We start from the raw sequence: 12,425 nt of genomic DNA, 5'->3' as shown, positions 1-12,425 counted from the left end.
CAAGCGTTTAGCAGAGTAGTGGTACACAGTAGGCGCTCAAAACTAGAAGCAAGTAGTTGAGCAATGAACACCACTCTGCGCGTTTGTCCCAGGCTCAGATGCGCTCAACGAGAAGGATGTGGAGACAGGAAGCCTGGCGACACTGGGCGGCCGCCTCCCCTGCGCGTGACCTGCAGACACCGGGGCTGGATCCAAAGGAGGGCTGCTGCTGTGGCTCTGCGTTGGGGCTCCGGCCGCGCTCCCCGCATGGATGCCCTGGCTCCCCCGCCCTCAGCTAGGGCCCCGGCCCACTCCTTCCCTGGGGAGGCGGGAAGGGGCTGGTCCTGCGGGCGCGAGGTAAGTGTTCCGAGAGGGGCCTCAGGCCAGACGTCCGTCCCCCGCATCCAGCCCGAGCCCTCGCCTAGACCCTGGCAGAACTTGGGCCTTGGGTAGGGGCGTCCCCTGGTACGCCTGGGTTCGAATTCTGCTCTGTCCTGTACTAGTTGTAAGATGTGGGTCAAGTCGCCTCACTTCTCTGAGTCTGTTTTCTCACCTGTCAAGTGGCGTAACTGGAATTGCCTCTCAGAGACAGAGCTTGGTGTGACTTAAGACACTGTGAAGGAAGGGCGAGGCGCAGGGTCCCTCCCAGGAAGAGCGCCTGAGAAGTCAAGCGCCACGATGGCAGAGGGTCTTTCTGGCTGCAGAGTTGTACCTGGGTCCTTGGTCCTGGCCTAGGCCGGATCTGTGGCCTTGACCACACAAAAGCCGTTTTAGCGGGCTGGGGACCTGCACTGCAAGCCAGGCTTCGCTTCTCACTGTCCATCTGGGGGTGCACGCGGCTGACAGTCTTAACGTGGCTCGGGAGTTGATCCGGAGGAAAATGTTGTCGTTGTGTGTCTATGTGTACAGGTGTGTGAGTATCTACGCGCGTGTCGTATGCACAAGAGCGTCCGTGGTTGTGCAGGAAACAGCGTGCTTGGGGCGGCCCGCGTAGAATCCTTCTCCCAAAGGCACCTTCCCTCTTTTCTCCACGCCCCCCTCCGGGTAAGGAGTTTCAGCCAAACTAACGGAATCTGGCGCGGCCAGGGGAGGGGTAGGGATGGGAGGGGCAATTCCGTCCTGGAGCCACTGGTTTGAGGATAATTACTTTTAATGTCAGAAAGATTTAGTTTAATATCATCTCTATTAGGCTGCCGGGAGGGTAATTAAACGCGACGCACCGCAGCCGGCAAACAGATGGCGTCTGCTTGCTCCGAGGCCGCGGGCAAACAGCGCAAAAGTCAATGCCACCCGGGTTCCCCACCAGCGCCCCCGGCCCTGCTCCTACTCTACGCCACTGCGCCGCGCCTCCAGCCCCCTCCACACCCTCAGTCCCCAGCCCCGGCCTCACCCTGGGTCTCCACCAGGGCTATCCCTTTGTACCCCACCACTGCCTGGGCAGGGACGAGAGTTGGGGACCAGTCTCAGACATGAAGGAGGTGGATTTTCGTTGCTCAAAGTGCTCCCCCGGGGCCCTCACACCCTGGCATGGCAGAGGCGTAAGCAAATGAGTTTGAGCCAGGAGGACGTGCATGAGTGAGTGTGTATGTGTGTGACTGTGTGAAGATGGGCTTTCTGCCCTCAGCCACTTCATTTGTCCCGGAGGTCTGGCTTTCTCTGCTCAGGGTCCAGCTGCCCGCAAGGCCCTCGGGTAGGGTTAGGTCCGTGGACGAGCGATGGCGCAAGTGCACGAGCATATGCTCGGGTCTGGTGTTCAGCCACCAAGATGGGAATCTGTGAACACCTGGGTGAGAGGTCACTCACCGAGTGAATGTCTCAGAATGAGGACATGCTTATGAGAGTGCTGTGAAGTCCATCAAACTTTCCGAAGGGATCCTCTCAGGTGGGAGAGCAGCGTCAGAGATGCATGCACCCTCTGCGCAGACACTCCGTGCAGGTACGAGGTGTGTCCAAGATTTGTGCAGAATGAGGTCACACGTGCAGACTGTGTGTCCAGCTGTGAAGCCACACTCTGGTGTGCGTCAGGGGCGTAGCCCCTAATGCCTCAGTCTGGGCATGCTCTCCCCACCGCTGGCAGCTCTGTCCAGCCACCCCGTTCTGGTCTGCTCCCCTCTGAGAGCACAGGCCAAATCAGGACTAGCTCAGAGTGGCCTATGGAGGTGTGAGTGCAGTGACTTCGACCAAGGACGGTTACTCTGACTCCTTCCATGACACATTCACTCCCATGAGCAGGGGGGACATCAGAACCTCGGGGATATCAAAAGAAAGACTGTGGGTCCCGGACCTGTTGGGCGGTGAACCCGAGGAGAGAGGTGACTGCTCTAGGGGTGGGCAGGTTCCCTCTGGTTGGGCTGGGTTCCAGAATGTGTCCTCTCCCCAACTTAAGAAAATAAGATTCCTTCTACGCCAGCGGGAAAACGCGGGGATCCCAAATCCTGTGGCTTGACCCTTGGCTGCCGCAGGATCACTGGGACCGGACTGGGGGAATCTCACAGTGGCCTGGCCTCAAGTGCGAAGAGGGGTGTTTGGGCCAACGCCTCCCCGGAAGCTAGGCAGATTTCTATTGTTCATTTCGTTTGGGGTTTAAAATAATGTCTCGAAAACTTTATCCAAGGTAGCTCTGGGAGGAGGCGCCGGATTCTGTCGTCTCTCCTCCACCCACCGCCCTGCCAGGGTGCAGTTGACGCATAGATTTCCTTGACCTCATAACCTCAAGATGTTGGACGGTGGGGTCTGGGTCCTTCGCTCCTAAAGGATTTTTATCCCAGACTCACTCCCTTACCATCTGTCCATGCGGGGGACCCAGCGGGAGCTGACCCCTTTCTCCTTCCCAAACACATTCTCAGGCTCCAGCGAGTGGAATTTGCTAGGAGCGAACAGCCGGGTTTCTAGCCTTATCGCAGACTGTCAAGGTCTGAGCACGCTGCGCGCGGCCCTGGTCAACTTTCTGGAAGCAATCTGTCCGAATCTGCCTGGCTGTTGCGCGCACCACCCCCTCCCCCGCCCCGGTCCTCGGTTTGGCTTCGCCGAGGAACCTGCGCGAGGTCCCGCGCTGGGCGGTGGGGCCTCGCTCGTCTCGCCTTCCTACCCCAATCCCCAGCCCCCGGCGTCAGAGGCGTTCGGGCTGGCAGCAGTAGACCTGCCAAGTGGAAGGTTCTGCGTTCCGAGGCCCCCGGCCGAGTCTGCACGCCCAGTACGTCCGAGCCCCGGCTAGCGCGGGCCAGAGCCTGGGGGCCCTGGAAGTTCGAAAGGGCAACGCGGCAACCCTTGGTCGGGAGTGGAGGGAGAACGACTGGAAAACTCATTTTTTCTCATAAATTAAACGAATTTTCTTTACTCTGAAGGAGAGAGAGAAAAGTAGAAAAGAAAAATGAGTGAGAGAACATTAGAACGAGGAAAAGACAGAAAGTAAAGGGAAAGAGAATCACAGCGAGGGAAACCCGAGGCGATCCCGCCCGAGGACCGCGGCATTAATTCCAGATGTTGCCATTCAAGAGGGAAACAAAATCCGAAACTGTTACCTCCTCTGCGCACCGAGCTGTTCCTCAGAGCCGTGACGTCAGGACGGGAGGGTAAGGCGAAAGTTAAAACTACTCACTGGGGCCCGCGGCGACCTTGTCTCTGGACCGGAAGAACAGGCAGACTGATGTGCGTCCTGCGTCCAAGAGGATATGGGGAGACAGAGAGAAGCCACTTTTTACTTTCGTTTAAAAAAGAAAATCAAACTGTTAACTTAAAACAACGACGAAAAGAATCCCACCACCACGGAAAAGATATCTAGATGCTGCAGAAGTGAGGAAAGGAAAGAGAAAAATGGGCAGAAGGACGGGGTTAGAGGGGCTGGGAAAGGAAAGGCGCAGAGCGCACTGCCCCGGCGGGCGCCGACAGGAAGCGCTATCTCATTTCTCCTATCCCGGCTCCTTAAAAACGAAAATCCTCAAGCCACACTTACCCTCCGTGATGCCTATCGTACCAGGACTTTTAAAATAAAGGATCTGCCTTTTAAACGCGGCAGGGGCGGAAAAAAAAAAAAAAGCCTCCACTACCCCAAACGCGTTGGACTTGGGAGCATGCCGAAACAGAGCCGGATGGAGGGAGGAAAACTCTTCCTGGCATTTATGCCATGAACACCCTCCCTTCTCCACCCCCGCGCTCCCATTCCACCCCCACCCCGACCGCGGTAATTGAATTGTCACCTGCCCCCATCCCGCCCTGGGCCGCCAGGGCTACTTGGGGAGGTCGGCCTTGCCAAGCGCCCCCGGCCAGTGAGAGCAGCGCAGCGGAGCCCGCGCCCCAGAAACCGAGGGGTTACAGACGTCTACGTAGAGGCGCACCCGACACGGTAATTATGCGCAATTCACACGCTCTCGGGCACACGGAAACTACTTGTCACGGTATTTTCAACGCTCCTCCTTGCCCACTTTTTTTTCCACTCCTTCCCTGGAGCGCCCCCTCCCCTCCCCGAGGCCCTCAGACAAGCTTTTGCAGTTTCGAATCTTTCGGACACTGTAGAGTGCGGGGCTCCCCGGGCGCGGGCCCGGCCAATCAGAGCGCCGTCTGCCTCCCCTGGCCAATGGCAGGCGCCACATTGTTGGCCAATTCTGTCTAATGGAGCCCTAAGGAGCAACAATAGAGCGGGGAAGCTGCTCATTGAGAGTCTGGCAGCGCCGGGCAGCTGGGGCCAGACTGTGTGCAGCGTCCGGCGCGCTCCGCGAGGGGACGCGGCGCGGAAAGGGCCGGGTCGTGGGTTCCAGCCAGTCGATCCCTAAACGGTTGCCCGGCTCCGATTTCCGACGGAAGGGTTGGACTGCGCAGCGTTCTGAGGGGGTCCGGAAGTTCGGACATGGTGACTGAAGGAGGGTGACGTGGTCAGATAAGGGGCCGGGGGCAAGGGGAAGAGGCTGAGAGCGCCAGCGTCGCGAGCGGAGCTGGGAGGCGCGTGCAGCGCCCGCGGAGGAGGATCCCCGAGCCTAAGGCAGGTAGTTGAGGGCCGCAGGGAGGGCAGGGGAGGCGTCCCGGCCTTCCGCCCCTGTTGATGAAGCCCGGGCCACTCTGGCCTCAGGGACTGCGCGGCTCGAGGGGCCTGAGGGAAGAAGGCAGTGCGCAAAGGGACGGGGTCCAGAATTCTTGGGCGGAGACACCAGAATTCGGGCTCAGGAGTGGAACCGGGGACCCAGAGGAGGCCGCGGCGGAAGCTTAGAGTTGGGCCCGCTTGGGCCTCCTGAGGCCACGGCACAGGGGGGACTCCTGCGTTCTCTCAGACCCAGTTCCAGAGGCGACTCCCACGCCTCGGTGGTGCCTGCTGGGCCATTCAAATCCCAGGAACCCAACTCCGAGACCAGAATTTGGGAATCTGCTCCCGAGCGGGGTCCCGCGGTGCCCCAGAATGGAGAGGGCGTGTCTGACGACTGGATCCCTAAACCGGGAGGGGAGGGGAAGGCCGGGTGAGTTGGTCAGCTAAAAGGCTCTCCCTCCTGCAATGCTTAACTTTTGCAAGATACTTTTTCCTCCCCGACTACTCCAGACTACAAGGCTAAAAACTGTGCCACAGGTTTACTCCATCTCCAAGCCCAGCCTATGCCTGAGGGGTTTTTTTCACGCACAGCCCTCTCTCCCGCGTGGACCCTGGGTCCCAGACCCCCATATTACCTGTTTCTCGCTGTTTTCCTCGCCCCTCAAGCTAATCCTCGGGCTGGGTTTGCCTACCGAAAGAAAGATCCCTCCACTGCATTTCCTCTGTAATCCACCTCCCCAGGCCTCCTGAACTCAGCTCCACACCATTTTCTCTTCCCCCCTGGAGGCCCGCCCCTTGGAACTTGGACCCCCACATTTCCACGGGTCCCTGGGCCCCTGGGCCCCTGGGCCTAACTTTGCCCCTGAGTTGTTTCCTAGCCTTCACTCCACTTCCTAGAGCTTTTTTTTTTTCGTCCCTGAGTTTTCTCTCCAACTCTCCTGCTCCCACCAGAAAAAAATCTTCCAGCCCAACCAGCTGAACTCTATGCCTTGCTATTACCCTCCTCTTCACCCTTCTATAAAACTGAACGTTTCGCCTCGGGTTTTCCTGTTTTGCTCTTGGCATCAGTCTAACTGTTGGGTCAAAATTTTCTAATTCGAGTCCCACCAAACAAACATTTCTCTCTGCCTGTCTAACCTCAGTTCTGCTAAACTTTGGGGGATCTTTTTTTTTTCAAACCCTTGTTACATTCATCTGAACCAATGACTTTCAAACTTTATATGTCTTTTAATTTTTTCCAGTGGAACCACTGATTCAGATGAAATCTTACACCCAGTGCATAAATCAGTTATAAGAACTCTGGTGGGAGTGGGGTCGGGGAGTTCGGCATTTACAAGTGGACTCCAAAGGTACCTCCTCCCAGCGATTCGGTAACTGCTAGCTAAACCTCCCGCTGCCGAAATGCCCCTCTCTAAACCTGGATTCCTCCAGGGTGCGCTTTAGCTTAGCGCACCATGCGCTCCTCACCGCAAGTTTCTCCCCTCTTCCCACGGTGTTCCACGCCAGGTCCTGCCATGGAGCTGCGCTCCGAGTTGCCCAGCGTACCCGGCGCGCCGACGGCGGCTGCGACAGCGACGGGCCCGCCCGTGGCTTCGGTGGCGTCGGTGGCAGCGGCGGCGGCAGCGGCCGCTTCGCTACCTGTGAGCGTGGCGGGCGGCTTGCTACGAGCGCCGCCGCTGTTGTTGCGGGCTGCGGAGAAGTACCCGCGGACCCCCAAGTGCGCGCGCTGCCGCAACCACGGCGTGGTGTCTGCGCTCAAGGGCCACAAGCGCTACTGCCGCTGGAAGGACTGCCTGTGCGCCAAGTGCACGCTCATCGCCGAGCGCCAGCGCGTCATGGCGGCGCAGGTGGCGCTGCGTAGGCAACAGGCGCAGGAAGAGAACGAGGCGCGCGAGTTACAGCTCCTCTACGGCACTGCCGAGGGCCTGGCGCTGGCCGCCGCCAACGGCATCATCCCGCCGCGACCCGCCTACGAGGTCTTCGGCTCTGTGTGCGCCGCCGACGGCGGGGGGCCGGGAGCGGGAGCGCCCGCGGGCACCGGAGGCGGCGCCGCGGGCGCGGGGAGCTCAGGTGAGGAGAGGGGAGCAGGGACGGGGTTCAGGGGCGCGCAGCCCAGGGACTTGTTTCGGTACTGAAAGAGTAGAATCCCGTTCTCCAAACGCCCCACCTGGTGGAGCTGCCCGCGCACCAAGCCCCTGATTTGAGGCATAAACACACAAACTTTCCTTTCTCCCCTTTCTCAAGCATTTGCACTTTATTCCTTTCTCTCACCGCAGGCCCAAATGTAAACGCTTTAATCTTATTGCCTCTACCCAAAGGCAGCCATGTCTCAGCTTTCTTGCTCACTTCTCTGGGTCTTCTCCCCAGCGCGAGAACCCACGCGTCTTATCTTTTCTTTCGTTCTGCGCTTCTCCACACGCCGCAGATCCCTCCGCTCCTTCCCAACTCTCTTCAGCAATCCGACCCTCTCCAAGTCCCCTCCCCCGCCCCGCTTCGCTTTCTCTAGGTACTGAGGACGCCGAATTCCTTCCCAACCCCACTCCCCCCCTCCCCCGCAGGATTCCTTTTCTCCTGTTCCTAATGTTCCCTGGTCAACCGCCCTGCTCCTTCTTTCTAGCTTCCTTCCCTGCTCGTCTCCCTTTTCTCAGAGTACGCACTCTCTCCCTTCTCTCAATCCCCTTTCCTCTTCCCAGTGCACTCCCTGTCCTGCTCTGGCCGCACCCTCTTCTTCGAGACTCCCTAGGCTTTTGGGGGAGGGGGTGCGGAATTAGGCCAGGGCTCACTCAGCTTCCAGCTTGGGAGGGAAGAACTTTTTAGGTCTTAATTATTTTTTAAGATTTTTTTGATGTGGACCACTTTTAAAGTCTTTTTATTGAATTTGTTACAATATTGCTTCTGTTTTATGTTTTGGTTTTTTGGCGGGAGGCACGTGGGATCTTAGCTCCCAACCAGGGATCAAGTCTTAACCACTGGACCGCCAGGGAAGTCCCACTTAGGTCTTAATTTTGGAAAGGATGGATTAGAAATAGAGGCTCTACTTTTGCCTGTAGAGAGGCTTGGGATCTTGTAAATGCCCAAGGTGCATTCCCCTCCAGGCTGTGCTGCCCAGGGCCACAGAGCACCCAGGGCTGGGTTGGCTCTTGGAATCACAGGGGTGGAGTGAGGTCTTCTATACAGTGTGCGGTGCAGGTGCAAGTTGTGTTGGCTCCTGTTTGACCTCTGGGTCAGGCCACTTCTCCAGAGCAGGCCAAGACTAGGAAGGGTGAAGGTACTGGGCACAGATGTAGGAAGAGGGTCACTGGACACTGAGTTTACAGGGCACAGGTGGTTGGGGTTCTGGGTACAGAAAGAGAATGCGCTCTGGGAGCCGAGAAAGAGCCAGGCTGTAGGGGCTCAGAGGGGAAGGAATGCTGGAAGAAAAAGAAAGAAGGGTTTTGGAGCCAGTGAATGAGGGTTGTGAGGCTCAGAGGGAAAGGAAGCTGGACTCCAAAGGGCTCTGGTGCTGTGGGGTGCGGTCACTTCCCTGCTAACCGCTCCTTTACATACCCCTTTCTCCCCTCCTAGAGGCCAAGTTACAGAAGTTTGACGTATTCCCCAAGACGCTGCTTCAGGCAGGCCGCGCAGGCAGCCCGCAGCCGCCGCCGGGAAAGCCCTTATCACCCGACGGCGCGGACTCTGGTCCCGGGACATCGTCCCCAGAGGTGCGAGCAGGCTCGGGCTCGGAGAACGGCGACGGCGAGTCCTTTTCTGGGTCGCCCCTGGCCCGGGCCTCCAAAGAGGCAGGTGGCAGCTGCCCAGGCAGCGCTGGCCCCGGAGGCGGCGGCGAGGAGGACAGCCCGGGATCCACCAGCCCTCTGGGTTCAGAATCCGGTTCCGAGGTCGACAAAGAAGAGGCAGAGGCCGCTCCCGCGCCCGGGCTGGGCGGGGGCCCGGGTCCACGACAGCGGACGCCGCTAGACATCTTGACGCGCGTCTTCCCGGGCCACCGGCGGGGTGTCCTGGAGCTAGTGTTGCAGGGCTGCGGCGGCGACGTGGTGCAGGCTATCGAGCAGGTGCTGAACCACCACCGCGGGGGCCTGGCGGCCGGCCTCGGCCCCGCCGTGCCCCCCGATAAGGCCGCGGTGGGGGCAGTAGTAGCAGCGGATGACGCGTGGCCTGGCCGCGTCGACGCCGCGGCCGCTGGGGGGCCGGGGCTGCCCGCGCCGCTGCAGGCGGGCCCAGCCGCACCTCCGCACCACAGACCTTTGCTGGCCGGCGCCATGGCGCCCGGGGCGCTGGGCTCGCTGAGCAGCCGCTCGGCCTTCTCGCCACTGCAGCCCAACGCCAGTCACTTCGGCGCCGACGCGGGCGCCTACCCGCTGGGCGCGCCGCTCGGCCTCAGCCCCCTGCGCCTGGCCTACTCGGCGGCGGCGGCGCACAGTCGCGGCCTGGCCTTCATGGCTCCCTACTCCACCGCCGGCCTGGTGCCCACACTCGGCTTCCGCCCGCCCATGGACTACGCCTTCAGTGATCTCATGCGCGACCGCTCGGCCGCCGCCGCTGCTGTGCACAAGGAGCCGACCTACGGCGGCGGCCTGTACGGGCCCATGGTCAATGGCGCCCCTGAGAAGCAGTAGGGCGAGCGGCCTGGCAGTCGGGCGGCCCCCAAACAGGGACCCCAGGCTTGCCCCGCGGGCTGCCGGCCCGTCTTTGCCTGGTGCGCTCTCTGCGCCCCGGCTGGGATCCTCTCGCTCCAAGGTGGTTTTCAGTTTTGTTTTGGACGGTGGGTGGGGAGAGCTGAGCAAAGAGGAGCAGCTTCAGATGTTCTCGGAGGGGATGTGAGACCCCCATCCTCGTCCCGCTACCCTATCAAGGCTCCCCATCCCTTCAGAAGGCCGGGAATTCTTGAGAATTCAGAGGCTGCAGCCGCTGCGCAAGCTCCTGCCTCTCCTGTCGCTATGCTCGTCACACCTGCCCGCGCTCCCAAATGGTTGGCAGGATAGTCCGAGAGTCTGTCTTCTGTGTCTCCCCCTCCCTTAAAAAAATTTTAATATTCGCTCTAACAAATATAAATTTAGGATGTATAAATCTCTTGGCACTGAGTCGAGTCTTTGGGACACACATATATATCGATATCAAATTGTAAAAAAAGAAAAAAAGGAAACAAGTTCTAAGGTGCACTTTCCTCGTTGCGGTATTTGTCGCTCTCTTTGTTGCTTATGCCGATAAGCATGGGTTTCCTTGGTGCAGTGTGAGTTTTTATATATGTATAAATCTATATATAAACTATACATATATATACAAGCCAGTGTATAATGTTATAAAATGGAATTCTAAGTTATTAATCTGTAGGTGACCTCGGTATTAACGTGAAAAATATTCAAAAACAAGCAAAAAAAGGACAAAACGGAAAAAAATTAGACTATGCGTGCATTGTACTTATCAGGTTTATAGATTAAATATATTGTAAACTCGAGATGAATCCTGCCCACCCGCCCCTCTTGCCTGCGGCCTGTCTCTCCCTAAGGAGCGGTCTAGGTGCGCACTGAAGCAGGAACAGAGTGACCCGTGACTGAGCCGGAACCGCCCGCCGGAGGGCCCATCCCCGCCTCGCGGGACTCGCCAGGCACCTCGGCCGAAGGGCCGGCAGCGGGAAACGCTGCTGCAGAGAATGGCTCACTTTGTGCTTTCCTTTGCCTAGACATGAGCTAGAAATAAATGTTATTTTCTAAGAAAACAGCAACGAATCCCGTCCCGCTTCTCGGGCGGCCGGGTTGATAATCTTAATTCCTCGCCGGAGCCGCGGTATCAGGGAGAAGCTTGCCCGAGGTCCGGAGGGTGCTTACGACCCTCGGGGGTGCGGGGCGAGGAAACTTCCTGCAGCGCCTGGGAGAGGCGCGCGCTCAGCACTCCGGGAGGAGCAGCGTCCGCCGTGCTTGTGGAACCTGGTGTCCCTCCCACTCCCCGCTCGGGCGCGCGGGTTGCGGAGGGGTCGCCTTGCCAGTGCTCTCGGTTCCCGGAGTCCTGCGAGGCCGCCGGCCGGGTTCCCGTTCTCCCCGGGGCGCAGATTTGGGCGCCCGCCGCGCGCCTCCGTCTTCAGGTTTGGAAGGAACGGCAGCCGAGACGGCGGCTGGGGAGGGAAGGCTAAGACCGCTCTCTCACAGAGGCCAGCGGCCTGGGAGTTATTTTTGGGGTGGTGGGGCGCTGCCTTCGCCCTAGACAGTGTAATCTGAGAGCGGCGGTGAGGACGCGCCTTCCAGCCCGACCTCACTCCGCGCCCCTTTTTGACCTTCCCTCCTTAAGCGGAGCTGAAGAAATTGGCGGCTCCGGGGCCGACACCCGCCTCCGGCCTCCCAAGTCCCTCCCGCTTCTGGCTGGGTGACTCCCCCCTCGCTGAGAAACAGGGTGTCCCCTCCCCTAGGCTGGGCCGGCGACTTCCCAAGGTAAACTTCTGGGGCCGGCTCGAGTTCCGCCAGGCGGTGAAACTTAATAGCAGGGACAAGAAAACGGTTTAATAAAGAAGGGCTTTAATAGGGAACTAATTTGATTGAGTTGCCTAATTCCACTTTAATTGGAAAGGGGTTTGGCTGTTTGGTTATAAAGTGCGAGGGTGATGAGGAGCTGGAAGTGGGGGGAGAAGGGGCGAGAGCAGAGAGATGGGGCGAGACAGGCAATGAAGATAGGGAGGAACGAAGAGAGAGACGAGAAAGAAAAGAGGGAAGAGTTACCTAGGAAGTAGAGAGGAAGGCGGAAGAAAGTGCGCGGGAGCTTCTAGAAGTGTGAACTTTCTTGCGCTTCAAGGCTGCGCGCTCTCAAGCCTCCCACTCCAGGTTTTCCCTCCTCCCACTCCAGGTTTTCAGAGGCCTCGCATCCTCTCTCAACCCGCGCTCCAGCTGCCCCCTCCTCGGGATCAGCCCTCTTCCCCGCTCTAGGTGAGCTTAAGATCTGTCTTGGTCTCTTGGTTTCAGGAGGGATCTATATTGGGTCATCTGAAGTTCTCGGTTCCTGCTGGTGCTCAAGCCAGACGGAGAGAGGCGGCCTGTGGGCCCGCGTTACCCACTCTCCAGAACACCTGGAGTTCAATAGCTTTCAAGGTCATTATTTTAGTTTATCCTCACGGCAAACCCGGGGAAATCCAGTGAGTTGTTTATTATCGTCTCCATTTTACAGAGGAGGAAACTGAGGTCCAGAGTGGTTCAGGGACTTGTCCAACCATCCGGGGACCCTGAATCTCTTTTCCTTTCCATTCTCCCAGTGGGCTTGTTTCTCCCTCTCCTCTCGTGAAGCGGTCTCGGCTGGCCGACGGCGGGGCCTCTGCCGTAACCCACCTCCTGTGTACACGTGCGGCCCAGAGAGGAGAGGCGGCTTGCTCCTAGCGCCCAGAGAGGCCGCGGCCTCAGCTTTGGGCTTCAAGCGTCGTCTTCCGTAGAACTCAGAATGGTTCTCCAGCGGT

The 12,425-nt window shown here is 58.9% G+C and overlaps 1 protein-coding gene across 1 annotated transcript; it reads left to right on the top strand.

Moving 5' to 3' along the window:
- The first annotated feature begins 6,382 nt into the window (after positions 1-6,382).
- DMRTA2 (DMRT like family A2) lies at positions 6,383-9,912 on the top strand. Its single transcript, XM_079900962.1, has 2 exons — positions 6,383-7,063; positions 8,558-9,912. The coding sequence occupies exons 1-2, from the start codon at positions 6,448-6,450 to the stop codon at positions 9,607-9,609; spliced, it is 1,668 nt and encodes a 555-aa protein (XP_079757088.1). The 5' UTR covers positions 6,383-6,447; the 3' UTR covers positions 9,610-9,912.
- Positions 9,913-12,425: the final 2,513 nt, after the last annotated feature.

This window comes from Stenella coeruleoalba (genome assembly GCF_951394435.1).
Source record: "Stenella coeruleoalba genome assembly, chromosome: 1".
Lineage (NCBI taxonomy): Eukaryota > Metazoa > Chordata > Mammalia > Artiodactyla > Delphinidae > Stenella > Stenella coeruleoalba.
The sequence above is the reverse complement of the archived record's forward strand: the minus strand, read 5'-3'. Positions and strand labels throughout refer to the sequence as shown.

Excerpts from the sequence above, each read along its gene's own strand:
- DMRTA2 (XM_079900962.1), top strand. The coding sequence starts at position 6,448 with ATGCGCTCCTCACCGCAAGTTTCTCCCCTCTTCCCACGGTGTTCCACG. Across the intron at positions 7,064-8,557 it reads CGCGGGCGCGGGGAGCTCAG|AGGCCAAGTTACAGAAGTTT; the intron begins GTGAGGAGAGGG and ends CTCCCCTCCTAG.